The 14,998-nt window shown below is 36.2% G+C and overlaps 1 protein-coding gene across 11 annotated transcripts in view; it reads left to right on the top strand.

The window, feature by feature from the left end:
• Positions 1-14,998, top strand: part of LOC123718852 (potassium channel subfamily T member 2) — a 47,940-nt gene that overhangs the window by 27,674 nt on the left and 5,268 nt on the right. For 7 of the 11 annotated variants that reach the window (XM_045675782.1, XM_045675775.1, XM_045675781.1 and 4 more), the window contains exons 5-17: positions 1,566-1,640; positions 1,714-1,797; positions 2,076-2,170; positions 7,130-7,313; positions 7,588-7,815; positions 8,223-8,380; positions 9,367-9,564; positions 10,410-10,559; positions 10,632-11,041; positions 12,566-12,700; positions 13,223-13,376; positions 14,261-14,338; positions 14,624-14,974. In XM_045675782.1, the coding sequence (XP_045531738.1) occupies positions 1,566-1,640; positions 1,714-1,797; positions 2,076-2,170; positions 7,130-7,313; positions 7,588-7,815; positions 8,223-8,380; positions 9,367-9,564; positions 10,410-10,559; positions 10,632-11,041; positions 12,566-12,700; positions 13,223-13,376; positions 14,261-14,338; positions 14,624-14,974 (2,300 nt within the window). The remainder of the gene's footprint in view (positions 1-1,565; positions 1,641-1,713; positions 1,798-2,075; positions 2,171-7,129; positions 7,314-7,587; positions 7,816-8,222; positions 8,381-9,366; positions 9,565-10,409; positions 10,560-10,631; positions 11,042-12,565; positions 12,701-13,222; positions 13,377-14,260; positions 14,339-14,623; positions 14,975-14,998) is intronic. The other 4 variants (XM_045675783.1, XM_045675777.1, XM_045675776.1 and 1 more) reach the window with 2 other exon arrangements.

Raw genomic sequence — 14,998 nt, 5'->3', positions numbered from 1 at the left:
GTGTCCAGCTTGAACGTTGAAGTCCACAGTGGTATCTCACAACTCATTTACTAAATGAGTGTTAACTGGATAAAAATCTATTGGTATACCGCCGTCTGAACTATTAAATGACTAGACAACGCATTTAATATACTTTACAAATAAACGCAATGATAAATGATACATTTCACCATTCATTGGACGTTGCTTCATTTGAATGCATGAGATGCAATGTCGTAGATATCATACCTAAGACTAATGCAGAGTAACTTTATTAGTCTCAAAGCTCTCTCTGATATTGTATCCGATTGGCTATTATTAATATTTACATATGTAAATACAGTTATGTCTGTCAAATCAATAATATAGAGCGATAATAGTCGATTATATTCATTAATATGTAAAATTAAAGTTGGAATCCCGGCTGTGACTCATACATTTATCAATCCACTAACTTTTCTTTAATCTTCACAAAGGAAACTGTATTGAGATGAAAATTATTGCTTGTATGGGTTAAACCTCCTTGCTTAGCAAAAGACCAAGGAAGAGTCCGGAAACATCGTTCATTTCTTTATAATTTTCCGAGACTCAACCACCCTTTGAATTTTCCTTTAAATTTTATAATTTTATACCTAGTACGTATCAGTGTGCCAAACCTTGATTTTGCAAACAAAGTTACATAGTTTCCAAACATAATGTTTTTAAAAGTATATATTTGAAATTGAATAAAACTTGCTCAACGGACGACTTTATTATTTGATTTTCATAAATCAAAGTTTTCAGTGCTTTTCTGAAAACATGGTCAGTGAGAGCCGGCTTCATCTTAAGAGCACAGATTCTCAGTAACTCCCAATAGCGATTGCATCTTCAATATTAAATTTTTGTACCGGGCGATCATATCTATAAAAAATCAGCGCTACGGATATTAAAAGAATTATATCGCATTCAAAAACGTATTAGAATAAGTGTCGCTATTGGAAGATATAACATTGTTTAACTCATACAAACATTATATAAAATATGAACTATTAAAATTAAAAATAGTATAATAATTAAATACATTTAATTAGTAATCAAAACAATCGAATATACAGTATTTGCAATTTTCTTAATCTACACAGTAATAATAAAAAGAGTTAAAAATTAAAAAGTAGAAAGTTAAAACAAATTTAAAAAGTTTGGTCCCTGTGGCAGTGTACCTTTAACGCTGGCAGCATTTCTTCGCTGTATTGCGATCCTTATTCGTTAAAAGAGGAACAGCACCAGCTCTGGAGTCACCGGAACTATATACTAACCACCAACTGAAATCTTTGATTAGCACCTGTGCACTTGAGCTCCACGGCTTAAGAGTCTCTTCTTTAAAGGGAACAACATCGAAGTTGGATGAAGGATTCTTAAATTTGAGCTTATAGTTTTCCGCCTCCTCTGGGGCCGCAGCTTTTTTGCTTATCTGAGGGAAGTGAGATGGGGAAATTTGTCCACACAAGTATAATCCAAAGCCCGTCCCACCTTCCCAGAAATCAATGTCATACCATCCGGCCGCTTGCCGTCATCTCTTGCGAACTATTAAATACTTTTTTTTCCAGGGTAACATTTGGCAACAAATCCTATCCTTCCATTTCATACTGGAGATGGTGAACACGGTTCCATTTGCCCTGACGGTACGCAATTAAATTGTTTAATTATCTATTATAAAAATTCACAAATTAATACATATATTTATTATACTCACAGATACCCTATCCCCCTTTGAGAAATCTGTTCATACCAGTTTTTCTCAACTGCTGGTTAGCGAAGCGGTCTCTTGAAAATATGTTTGTAAGTATTAGATATTTAATTGAAATTATCGTAATTCGCCAGCTGTGTCTCTTTTTAGCAACTTTTAATTAAAAAACCAATTAAATAGATTCAAATGTCTGACCTTTGGCAGATTTTGATATATATTTATTTAGAACGCTGAAAATATAAGACATGATGAGGATTGCATAATTTTTTTTACATTTATTATTCAACATGTCGACGCACATTGAGCCAGCACCTCCAAATCTGACAGTTGTATAAAATGACAATAAAAATTAAGTCAAATCCTATTTCAGAATGATCTGCATCGAGCCATGCAGAAGTCACAATCCGCCCTGTCGCAGCAACTGATGATTCTATGCGTTACTCTGCTATGTCTCGTATTTACCAGGTTAGTCAACTATGGTAATATATGGTCTTAAACGAAACTAAAAGTAGGAAGGCTTTACATACATATAATATCTACAAAATCAAAGAAATTGCCGGGCTAATTTCTGTAGCAAATCTTAGGAAAACTGGTCCTTATTGCGGGAAGCCTATTACCTAGTGACATAAAACAAGATATTGTTGTACTAACAATTTAACTGTTTCATGAGATTTTTTAACTTATTTATGGATATAGCTGGGGTTAAGTCGGGAGATTTAGGCTACAATATGTCTCCAAAGCGGTTTATGATTTTTCCCGGAAAAAACGCGTTTAGTGTGTCCATGGAGGGCCTAGCTATGTGGCCTATGGCCCCAGCTAATACCATACATCTGACTTGTCAATATACTCTTCTTGCAGATGTGGTACAAAAAAAAATATGATTCATGTCAATATACCGGGTCGTAACTGTATCCGAAGCACCTTGGTCATTCGAAAGAAAAATGGTTAAAACCCATGATTTTCTTCGCCAATAGTGCACACCATACAGTAACTTTAACAGTCACTGGTCACGCAGCCACTCCCCTCCCGCTCGTCCCGTCGTTTATCGAGAAATTTGTGTTTAAAATTTAAAATCGGCGCTTTATTTTTCAAGATTATCCAAAATATGGCTACCCGAACTACAACCCTCATCGTCATGTTCCATTATTATTTATGATTTAAGGCAACATATTAATCTAACGAAAGGCAGGATCGTAAAATGTAGGATTCTCATGTAGATTCTAGGTCACAAAACTTTCATATAATTTATTACGTGTCGTGAATAATGCACTTAGTTGAGATACATCTGGGATCACAATACACCGCATTTTTCAGCCGATATTTTACATAAGTATTTTGGCCAAGTATCCCACAACTGCTAGCACTTTTATAAATGAAAAGCTTCGAAGTATGTATTAATTAAAATAGTTCAAAAATATATTATTTAAATGTAATTTTCGCTTTGAAATATTCATACGCCTATACGTGTAACTTGAACAATTACTTTATACATTGGATTGTACGATGTCTGAAGCCTAAGTTGTTCTTGCTTTCATCATATCAAATTCAAATTACGTGTAGATTAAACCGATAGTGAATTGACGTTAATCCAATTCTGCATCGGATTAAAGGCTTTTATTCGCTAACAGATTTCAGGGATTTAACGCAGAATGTGCCATAAAATATGTATGAAAGGGGAATCATATAGTGAGAACTAAGCGCTAGTTAAACAGACGGATAGTTTTATCTAATTGGAGCGCAATAGTGCTTTTATAGGAGCATTTGTAACTTTGGAATATTCAAAGCTTTTAATAGTTTAACAACTTCTTGTGAAATAATTTCAGTTTAGAACATATATTACTGTCAGTATTGAGCGATTTCATCTTTGGGAGTATAAATTAAAAAGCGGAAGTACAGGTAGCCTCCGACCTGTACGCGCTACGCAATATTGGCAGTCAAGCCTTGAGATAGGCATAGGCAAGTAAACGGGGTTGACGACTATGTAAAAACTGTAAATTAATAAATTTAACTTGAAACAAATAGAAAATTTGGTGGCGTTGCAATTGTTTCTTGGTCATTTGTTTTTCTAATATGCAAGTAGGTGATCAGCCTTCTGTGCCTGACATACACCGTCGATTTGGATCTTTGATCGTTTTTATTAAGATGTATCTGTCACTACACGAGCAAATATTAATTGTACACCCTAAGAACGCACGATCGCCGAGTTAAGAGTCGCAACAAATATTATTGCTCTGAATTCATTATTATTCAATGTCGACAGTCGACCCAAAGACCTGACACTCATAGAAATTCTGCTCGAACTATGAATAAATGCACTGAATCGCGGTATCGATTTGGCTTTGTGGGCCTCTTTTTATTTTCAGAGTGTATCTTTCACAAAAAAATTCGATTTCGTATCAGCGATCAAGATTGATTAACAAACGACCTCAATCATCATAACGTGTGGTGGCGTGGGTCGAGTTGTCTCTCACCCTAGATTATGGCGAGGGGATCATAGCTGTCCATATGTCGTACTTGTGACTGGTCTGACTTGGATCGGTGTATATACAACAATGTATGATTTATTTTCTACCGTGATTCATCTATATACTATATTAGTGTGAGGTTCTCACAGTATTGTAAGTGCATGTCAGATATGCCTGAAAATAATTAACAAAAAAACCTTAGCGATTTAAAAGAGCGTTGGCCACTTTACCAGTTCTTCTCGTCCGTTTACTTCATTGATTTGAGAACTGGCAGTAAATGCAAAAAAACAATGTTTTTCTGACGTTCATGTATAAGTTTCTTACACGATACGTGATACTTATACATGAACGTACTTATATATCAGCCGCGGCACCTCGACGTCCGTCCTTTCATAACTGGGCGTTTCTTATGTCAGTTTTTGCCACGCACTACCAGCTGCCCACTGAAGTATTTTGGAACCAATTCGACTTAGGGTGTACCAGCTTTTAAAAGGCTGGCAATGCACTTGCGAGCTTGCTGGCAATGTCAGTTTCCATTGGTTACAGTATGCAACATTTCAACAAACAGTCATCATTTATTATGGGATTCCCATTATTACAACACATTCAACTTCATAAACTAAAAATGCTTTTCTAACTAAGGCATTGTTTCTATTGTCTACCAGATGCAAAATGTTTTAGAAATTTCTCTCCAATTTTTATTCTCACAACAACATATTTGTTCGTATTGCTGGGCTATTGTGTAAACAAGTCATGTAGATTTTTTATTAAAACAGTTGTTAAGTGGTCCACAAGTACATTTGTGTTTTTGGCTTGAATCGCATCTGTTTCTTTGATAACTTCTCTTCACATATGCTGACACGCTTGGATGTTAGACATGCTGTATTCCAGGAATAGTTCTCACTTAAAAAAGCATTGGTTAGCTGGCGTTTCAAGGCACAACGTGAGGGTTGATGTCTGTGAAGTTAGCAGAGCACTTACCAGCAAAGCACTAAAAACATTGCAGTACTGGTACATAATAGTTCTATTATTCTGTTCTGGTTATTCGTCGAAGACATCGTAGTCGAAACATTTCCTCCAATAGTTATATGACAAAATAATATCGATATATAATAGATCTAATAGAAGCCGCGGAGCTCCTATGTCTGAGCAACGTATTTTTATAATAATAATAATAATGAATGGCGCTACAACCTTTTTTAAATCTGGGGGCCCCAGATTTCTGTGTCTGTTTCATGATCGTTTGTGAATTGAATAGGAAAGTAGGTGATCAGCCTTCTGTGCCTGACACACACCGTGGACTTTTTGGTTTTAAGGCAAGCCGGTTTCCTCACGATGTTTTCCTTCATCGTTCGAGCTAATGTTAACGTATTTTTATAGTTTAGTAAAAGTAAAAATAACTATTTCATTTGTAACTGTTGTTTAATTGAAAAAATTTTTTCGAAATCCAGGAGAAACGCTCTCTTGTCATCAGGATGCTGGCAGAGCGTTTTATGCTTAGTAAAAATTTAATTCTCTGGACTTAAGTGTGCAGACCTCACTATAAAATCTATCAAGAACTATAGAACTACTAGCGGATCCGACAGATGTTGTCCTGCATGATATTTCAAGCTATTAGGATATTAAACAAATTATGAAAATACCGACTGCAGCGCCATCTGCAGGCCCATCTGATTTGTGAATCAGAACTATCTAGGGCTCCACCCAAACGCATACAAAAAGAAACAATTAAATCGGTCCAGCAGTTCAAAGGGATTTCAGTGACATACACACGTACAGTAGAATTATATATATCCTATATTTTAAGTTATATCGAATTGCACACGGTGTGTTGATTGAAATCGGTTAAGTAGCTTAGGAGTTCATAGCGGACAATTAACGTGACGCGTAATTTATATATATTAAGATATGTGTGTTACCAGAAGTCAATTTTTGGTGCTTTCTGGTAAGTTACTCCACAGACACCTTAAGTTATGCGTCGTAAATCCCAAAGTGCCGAAAGTCGTAATAGTAATAAGTTTGAGTAAATTATTTACTCTTACGCTAATATTTTTTGGTATAGTCCCATTGGTCTACAGCAAAAGCCATTTCAGTAAGTTTATGTATTCACTAATGCTGAACGACGTATGGGGTATGAATGTTTAAAGACAATTATAGGATAATTATTTGAACTCCACTCCGACAAAGTCCGTAAGCAATTATTTCTGATTCATAGAAACGCTATAATTAACCTATATAACAACTGCTTAAACGTATCAATAAACAATTATAGTTTATAACTGATTAGAGAACCTTTTCAAATATTGTTGATAACGTTTTAGTCATTTTATGTATTTTGAATAATTTAGCTACCAACCTTGCTATTTCTAAGTTTATAAATTTTATGACTATTAGGATTACGAGTTGTTACAAGGAGCTTAGACAAAAATTACGCTGAGCGTAACCCGCTATATAAAACGCATAGTGGCGTCACGTGAACTTTTCTTTGAAGTACTTATCGCAAAGTATTTTTGTTTATGCCCTAGTGAATATGCGGGCTTAGTCAAGGTCAACTAAATTTGTATGAAAATTTGTCGACACGAACTGTCATTCTCATACAAATTCTATTTTCGACTTTTTACATACACTACTGTTAAGGCATCTTGACTAAGCCCCGAGGAAGATGCCATAAAATGTTGCCATTAAAAACTCGTTCCGAAGAATACAAATGTAATTCCTTTAAATGCTTAAGCATTTGACTATGATTATATTACTAGATTGAGTAATCTCGACATGTCAATTGTCATTGTCAAAACTGATTTCAGTTCAGTTTCTCTTTACATTAAGAGCCTTATTCCAGGAGAAACAACTATAACTACACTACGTTTTTCAATAGAAATGTCCAAACGTACATATATGATATGCTACAAAGTATAATTATTTTTATCAATAACAAAACGAATACATTAATGTTTTACAGTGTTTGTGGAATCCAGCATTTCCAACGTGCAGGACACCGGCATCTAAACTTGTTCCAGGCAACGTACTTTGTGGTAGTCACCTTCTCAACGGTCGGTTATGGTGATTTCGTACCTGACATTTGGCCCTCCCAGCTGTTCATGGTCATCATGATCGGAGTGGCTCTGGTAGTGCTACCTACGCAGGTAAATTATTACTATTTACTTTCGTAAAATAAGTAGTAATAATAATATGTAGTAGTAGTAATCACTAGTGCTAGACCCTCGACAGGTGTAGCACTACCTTCCTAAATCCGGCAAGCACTTGACCACATAGACGGTAAAATGTATGTGCACCAAATCTGGATTCAATTATACGACCTTACGATAAGCAAGCACAAGTTAACATAGTTGGAAATAGAATCGTTTCAATAAAGAAAAGAAAAAATTAATATAAATGGAATATAAGCATATTTTTCAGTTCGAACAACTTGCGTTTACCTGGATGGAGCGGCAGAAGTTAGGCGGATCTTACAGTTCTCATCGTGCCCAGTCAGAGCGTCATGTGGTCGTCTGCTCCACCACGCTGCACGCAGACACTATCATGGACTTTCTCAATGAGTTCTATGCACATCCTTTGCTGCAGGATTACTACGTTGTTCTACTCTCACCTATGGAACTTGATACTACAATGAGGATGATTCTACAGGTACACTTTAGGTTTAGTTTAACATAACTTTTTCGCTGAGAAGATGCTGAAATATCACAGTGATAACGTAATAATCTTCTAGACTTTAGCCACTTGGGTCTTCCTTCCCCATTTCGAAGGAAGAGCAGAACCTTCGTGCCTTAAAAAGTACCTCAAATGGCCAATGAAATTGATCTTTAGATCTTGGATAAAACAATAATTTCTTATGTCTGTTAACACAAACACTTAAATTTAAAGATGCAGCGACGTAAATATAAAAATAATCACAACTTAATTAAGCCAAGAACAAACCAAAGAAATATTGAAACTATAATAAATGACTACTTCATAAACGAATATAATATATTACATAGATAAAGTATTTAGTATTAAATGTATGGGAGTTAAAAGCTATTTTGATGCCACAGGTTCCGATTTGGGCTCAGCGCGTTATCTACATCCAGGGATCTTGCCTCAAGGACACTGATTTGATACGTGCTCGTATGAACGAAGCCGAAGCTTGCTTCATTCTAGCTGCGAGGAATTACGCTGATAAAACTGCTGCAGACGAGCATACTATTCTCAGGTAAAGACAGTGTCAATTGAAATTTTACAATGCTGCACTTTCTTCGACCAATAATGTTCTCCTTCAGAGGCTCTTTCATCTTTAACTACATTCTTAAAATCAATCTTATGCTGAAACGGATAATAATCTTGTGTAACAATAGTTTTGTCAACTAGAGGCCTAGTTTTTTTTAACTAAACTTCCTTTTTTATTATGTACAATAAACTGTTTTTTTTTTCTTCTCAATTAAAACACAGTATTGGTTATAAAAATAAATCAGCCTAATTGCACACTTTGAAATGACCTCAACAATCAAAAAGTCTCATCTTGTCTCTGACACAAGAATATTTAAGTAAAATGTTGTAACTTTTAAATATTTTATTGTTATCATTTAGAATAACGTAATATAAATTTGATTTAATTGTGTAGGTACTATAAGAGCATGATATGTGCAGTGTAAGCCCAGTGGTGCCCAGCTTCAGCGTGCGACTTTCATCCTCGAGGTCGTAGGTTCGATTGCCGGCTGTCCACCAATGGAATTTTTTCTATGCGCATATAAAACTCACTCGTACAGTGATGGACAACATCGTTAGGAAAACGACATGCTTTAGACACAAATAGTCGGTGGTGTGTGTGACAAAGAAGGCGGATCCCCTACGAGCCTGTTAGAAAAACAAATGATCATGTAACAGATACAGATGTGTGAGGCACAGACCTAAAATGGTTGTAGTGTCACTTTTATTTTTACTATCAGAACATTCCTATTACTAATTATGTGTAAAATAAATTAATGTCTTAAGAAAAACACTTTTTGAACGGATCGAAGCTATGTATTATTATTAAAAACTTTCCAAAGTTTTGCATGCTTTTCAGAGTGCGTGGTCACGGTGACCAACGGTGAAAATAATTGTAAGTTTTTAATAATAATACATAGCTTCGATCCGTTCAAAAAGTGTTTTTCTTAATGTGTAAAAGCTATGTTAAAATATAAAAAAAAACCTGTATAGATCCTGGGCAGTCAAAGATTTCGCTCCTGACGTGGCTCAATACGTACAAATATTTCGACCAGAGAACAAGTTACATGTGAAGTTCGCTGAATTCGTTGTCTGCGAAGACGAATTCAAATACGCACTTTTGGCAAACAACTGCACTTGTCCTGGGGCTTCCACTCTTGTTACGCTTCTGCTGCATACCAGTCGCGGACAGTAAGTATTTACACTGGATACATACTTATTAATGATAATATTATTTGTTCATCTTTCTTTGACTAAATTTATTTACGATTAAAAATCATCTCAATTGTATGACTCGTATCAATTAGGCATTGTTTAAGCATGTTGTCACTTGAAGTGATAAGCCCGCCCGTTGCAGCGAGTTTTTAAATTTACGTATAGATTTCATTATTTTCTTGAGCTCCATTAAGAGTAAATAAATTAACATCTTAACCTAACGAAATCACCGTTGCTGACGTACAAAAAAGACGGTAATTCGAAAGTAAACTTATGTTAGATTAATCTCGCAGCAACAACAACAAAAAATGTTATATCTTAAGTTCAAGTTCAAATTCAAAATCATTTATTCATATAGACGTCATGGTCATATCAAAATCAAAAGTTTTTATTTCAAATAGGCCTTTGCAGGCTCATATGAAACGTCTAGTTGCACGTTGCATATCACATATGAACGTCAAAATTAAGAAATGTATATGAAATGCTACTAATTTTACTTTTACTGCTAGTTCTCAAATCAAGGGCGTAGAACAGAAGAGAAGGACTGGCAATAAACTCTCCGCCACTATTTTTAATCGCCAAGTTTTTTGTTTTACACAACGCTTGTAAGGAGCTGCAACCATTACACTATGTTCGAAATGACATCTTAAGTAATTAATAATAATAAAATAAATTAAAAACAAAGATCAGCAGGAGGCCTGATGATGGGAGAAATACGAAGTCCAATAATTTAAAAGTCTCTATCCTCATTATCGTCTTATTCAAGTTAATTTAACGCTCAACAATGCGAAAAATATATTAATCGACTTATTTTACTTCAGGGAAGGTCAACAATCCCCTGAAGAGTGGCATCGGTTGTACGGCAAATGTTCCGGAAATGAAATTTACCATATCGTTCTTGGAGACAGTCGTTTCTTCGGTGAATATGAAGGAAAAAGTTTTACTTACGCTAGTTTTCATTCACACCGCAAGTACTTACATTTCGTAATTATTACTTCTTAGGTAGCATTAGATCTAGATATTACAAGCCTTGTCTTTTTAAGGTACGGGGTGGCATTGGTAGGAGTTCGTCCAGCCGAATTACCAGAATTCTATGAAGAAACAATACTTTTGAACCCGGGACCGAGACACATAATGAAAGCGAGCGACACTTGCTATTACATGAGCATAACAAAAGAAGAGAATTCCGCTTTCGTAGTTTCTGATCAACAAACCGAAAGCAAACCGTTGATTACAAAAGATCAAACTGCATGTAGCCTCCTCTCTAGCGAAGGAAGAAGAAAGGGCGGGGACGGCGAGGAGGCCGCGGCCCAGCCCAGAACAGCAGACGGTAGTAACATGGCTCAATCCGCCCTTCCACAAGTGGTTCTACAAGCTCCCGCGACCTCCCCACCAAATGCATCGCCATCACGCATCAATACTGTATCATCCGCTAATTTAACTGTTGCTAGCTGTGAGTGCCACGGTCGGATACTGTGCAAGTAGGCCGGATACAGATGCCCGAATGCAATACGGCTAGCATTCGACCTACTTACTAGACTTTATTTTGCTTAGGTTGCTCGATGTCATCAAAATTTACTGCGGCTACTGCGCACTAGCAACTAATAAAACATAATTGGCACAGCAGACAAAGAGCAGCTCACTCACTGTATATGTTGCAAATTGCGGACGCAAGGAATCAATACCAAGTTATCAGACCGGCTCAGTGGTGCTAACTTCTACAGAATGTTCCTACTAGGACTAACTTCAAATAACCCTAAATAAAATAATTATTATTATTTCTCCCATATAACATTTGCAACAACAATTCGAGTACAGTTAAGAAGGTACTGGTTAAGCTAGGTAAGAACCTGTGATATGGATTACCAGGCTTCCATTTCATAGCAAAGTCATACTGAGTGAAAAAAAAAGTACATACATATATGGGTAGGCAAATCGATTTGAAGTTTAACTAGTTAGAAGTTAGAAATAAAGTTGTGTGGGTGTATGTGAGGGTGGTGTGTGTATTACCCCTAAAATTGTAGTTGTACGCTCAGTTTGAGAGGTTATTCAAATATGCAAAAAAGAGTCATTCAAGTATATAAAATTTAGATTTTGGAGTTTTATACCTTTTTGATATTTTTATGCTTTAGTTTTTTGTTTTGGCTCTAGGCTTACTAAAAATTTTATAGAATCGTATGAATTTGAATAAATTGTTGCATCCCTAAATCCCTAAATAAAATGTACCTTCTAAAAACTCTCAAGACGTCTTGATTTCCCCTCAATTTTAGGGAAATCCCCCAAATTGGAATAGTTCGTTTCGTCCGCAATGCTATGGATGTTTGCACTATAATTTTTAATTTGATAATTTTTAAAATGACTGAAAATGGCTGGTAAGATCTCCGAGGAATGTACATGTTTTATTATCATCGTGAAGTTTTGGAGTTCGTCCATTTGTCGTAATAATTGAGATGCATGCCATTTAGAGGTATTAATGGCTTTCCTAGGATATGCGTAGAAAGTTTGACAAAATTGAAATTAGAACGTAAATATTAAACGAGTATCTATCGCAATTTAGTATTCGCTTTCATCCAGAAGTAAAATATGCTCGTAACGCTCATTTATAATTCGTCGGTTAATAATTCAATTCAACGTTAATTTTAATGAATTTTTCTCATTGGCATGTTCTGCTATATATTTTTTGGAACGTGCTACAGTTTTCATTAATCGGCTGCGTTGGTGCGGCTTCTCATGTATAATTTGCTCTCGCGATCAGATATTTTTATATCACGTAACGATGGCCAGGGCTGATGACATTATTCATGATGATATTTTATGACCTAGCCCCATCATGATAGTTGCCTATTAAACGGGTTTAAAATTCGGTACCATACAGCCGCATAACAAACAAATACAGATTTATGTTAAGTTTCAGTAAATTTGTCTATACTGTAAAGTTTAATGATGTGGCCTTTCGTAATTACCGTGTTTGTATCAGATAAAATGGACGGATCGGACCACAGGGGGGGTCTTAAAGATTCACCAGCCACAGATAGTGCCACGGACAGTCATTTGCTACTACCAAGAACAGATAATCATTATTTAAGTCCGGACACTCTTCATCATCGGCGAGGTACGTTCGAGGTTACAAATATCAAATATTTTTAATCACACCAGTTATCATGTTTATTTTATTTGCATTGTGCCGTCGATAGCAATCATCCCTTCTCCTGATTTTCCATATAAGATTTTTTAATTTAAATTGGAATATGTAAAAATTGTGTTTATCGTGATTATGTTCTGGTCTGGTCATGGTCGCTCCACAACTGAGAGCTCATTAAGGCTGTTTTTGCCGCGCTCCACCCAGCTGTCCACTGAAACAATTCGACTTAGGGTTCTTCAAGAAAACAGCGTACCAGTTCTTGAAAGGCTGGTGACGCACTTGCTAACATACTGGCAATGTCGGTATCACTTAACATCAGGTAAGAGTACTGCCCGTTTGGCTACTATTACATAACAATATGTCCTAAATTTCATTCATTTTAAAACAAGCCGAGAAAGATTTCTGACCTTCTGATTTTATGATTTTAAAACGTGTTGAGTGAGTTGTCATCTTTTTATATGTTTTATATTACAAGTTTAGTCGATATTTTAGGTAGTCGGCGACCATCCATCCTACCAGTACCGGACATGGTAACTAGTAGCTTTAACATCGCAGAAGAAGAACGGGAAGGGGAGAGGGAACTAGACATGAGCGAGGAAGAGTTAGAGGATAATGTTCCCTGGCGTACCCCTTCAGAGAAGATTGCGTAAGTGCAACCAGGCAAACAGTAATTGCTCATCCGCCTTCCACCACATATGCCACCCGCAAGCATGCAACATCCTCTTTATTCTATCTTTCTTCTCTATTTCCGTGTATCGTCGTTTTACTATAGACAAGGAGATGTTTTTCAACTTAAAGACTAAAAATAACTATTGAGTTGGCATTGACTGTGTTATTTGTCTAAAAGCAAATTTGTTGGATTATTTAATTGAGTATATTCTACGCGTTTTTACTCGTTAACTAAACTAAAGCAATGTTAAAAATGCCTATAACTGGCAATGCTAACCACTAGTGGTACCCAATTTCTGATATTAATAAGAATATTATCTACGCATCGATAAAATAAACATTAATGATTTTCTACTTTACCTCATATAGAATTTATTTTATTTTAGGTTATCGGAAATTGGGTTCTAATAAATACTATTTTTTTATAACTCTCTGTCGTTATAGCAAGCACATTCACTATAATAATACAGTTTGCATTTGGATGGACGCATTTGTTTTTTATTTATTGAATTTAATTATTATTATGTTCTTAAATAAAGCTTTGCATAAAATTATACATAAATAATAAAGAATGTTATTATTTATAAACGTTTTTCATAAAGATCAAATCTTTGTCAATAAGCATGCACGTTATTAAGTTACAATGATTAATATGACGATATTGTTTTTTTACCTTACACCTAAAAAGTGCCACTGCCTGCGCAGTGAATGTACATATTAGATATACAATAGGATATAGTGCGCAACGTGTGTGAGTCCGCAAGTGTGTAGCAGCCCCCAATAGTAATGCGTGCATTATGTGTATACTGTGTACTGTAAGCCCTAAGCCCCACGTCTGTCCTAATGTCCCGGCGGCTGCAGTGACGACGCCACGTCAACCAGTCTCTCATCGTTGGCACTCGGCGACGCGGCACCCGCCTGGCGCAATGACTTTACCAGGTAAGACTGCCTGCCCTACGACCCATCCCACCATCCCACCTAACGTCCACCTAAAAACGACCGCAGGGATCGCTGATATGTACCATCATTAGATTTTACTGTGATGCTAAGCATGCTTTAACAAATGTAAACGCACTTTAGTTGAAGATCACTTTTTAAAATAAGTATTTCACCCTTTTCAATTTTCACCTTTTGACTATTTTTTAGAACTAGCTTCGCTTTTGATTCATTTACTTTCTTGGCTTGAAACCTAACCTTTGGAGTAATCATAACATAATGGTATAGGATAGTGAAGGGGTTCCCGCCCGTGTCACCGTTCATCGGGGTCAGCCCTACTCTCTGCTACCTCTTGAAGGAGAAGAAGCCGTTATGTTGCTTGCAGCTAGCACAAGTGTGTGAACACTGCGCCTATCGGAACGCTAAAGAGTACCAGTGGCAAAACAAGACAATCATTCTAGCCGCAGACTACGCTTCAAATGGCATATACAACTTCATTATTCCCCTTCGAGCTCACTTCAGGACCAAAACATCTTTGAATCCTATCATACTTCTCCTGGAACGAAGACCTGATATCGCCTTTCTCGATGCTATATCTTACTTCCCACTTGTCTACTGGATGATGGGATCTATTGACTCGTAAGTTTCTTATGCGATAGTAGA

This window comes from Pieris brassicae, chromosome Z, assembly GCF_905147105.1.
Source record: "Pieris brassicae chromosome Z, ilPieBrab1.1, whole genome shotgun sequence".
NCBI classification, from domain to species: Eukaryota; Metazoa; Arthropoda; class Insecta; order Lepidoptera; family Pieridae; genus Pieris; species Pieris brassicae.
Note: the sequence above shows the minus strand (reverse complement) of the source record. Positions and strands in the feature narration are given on the sequence as shown.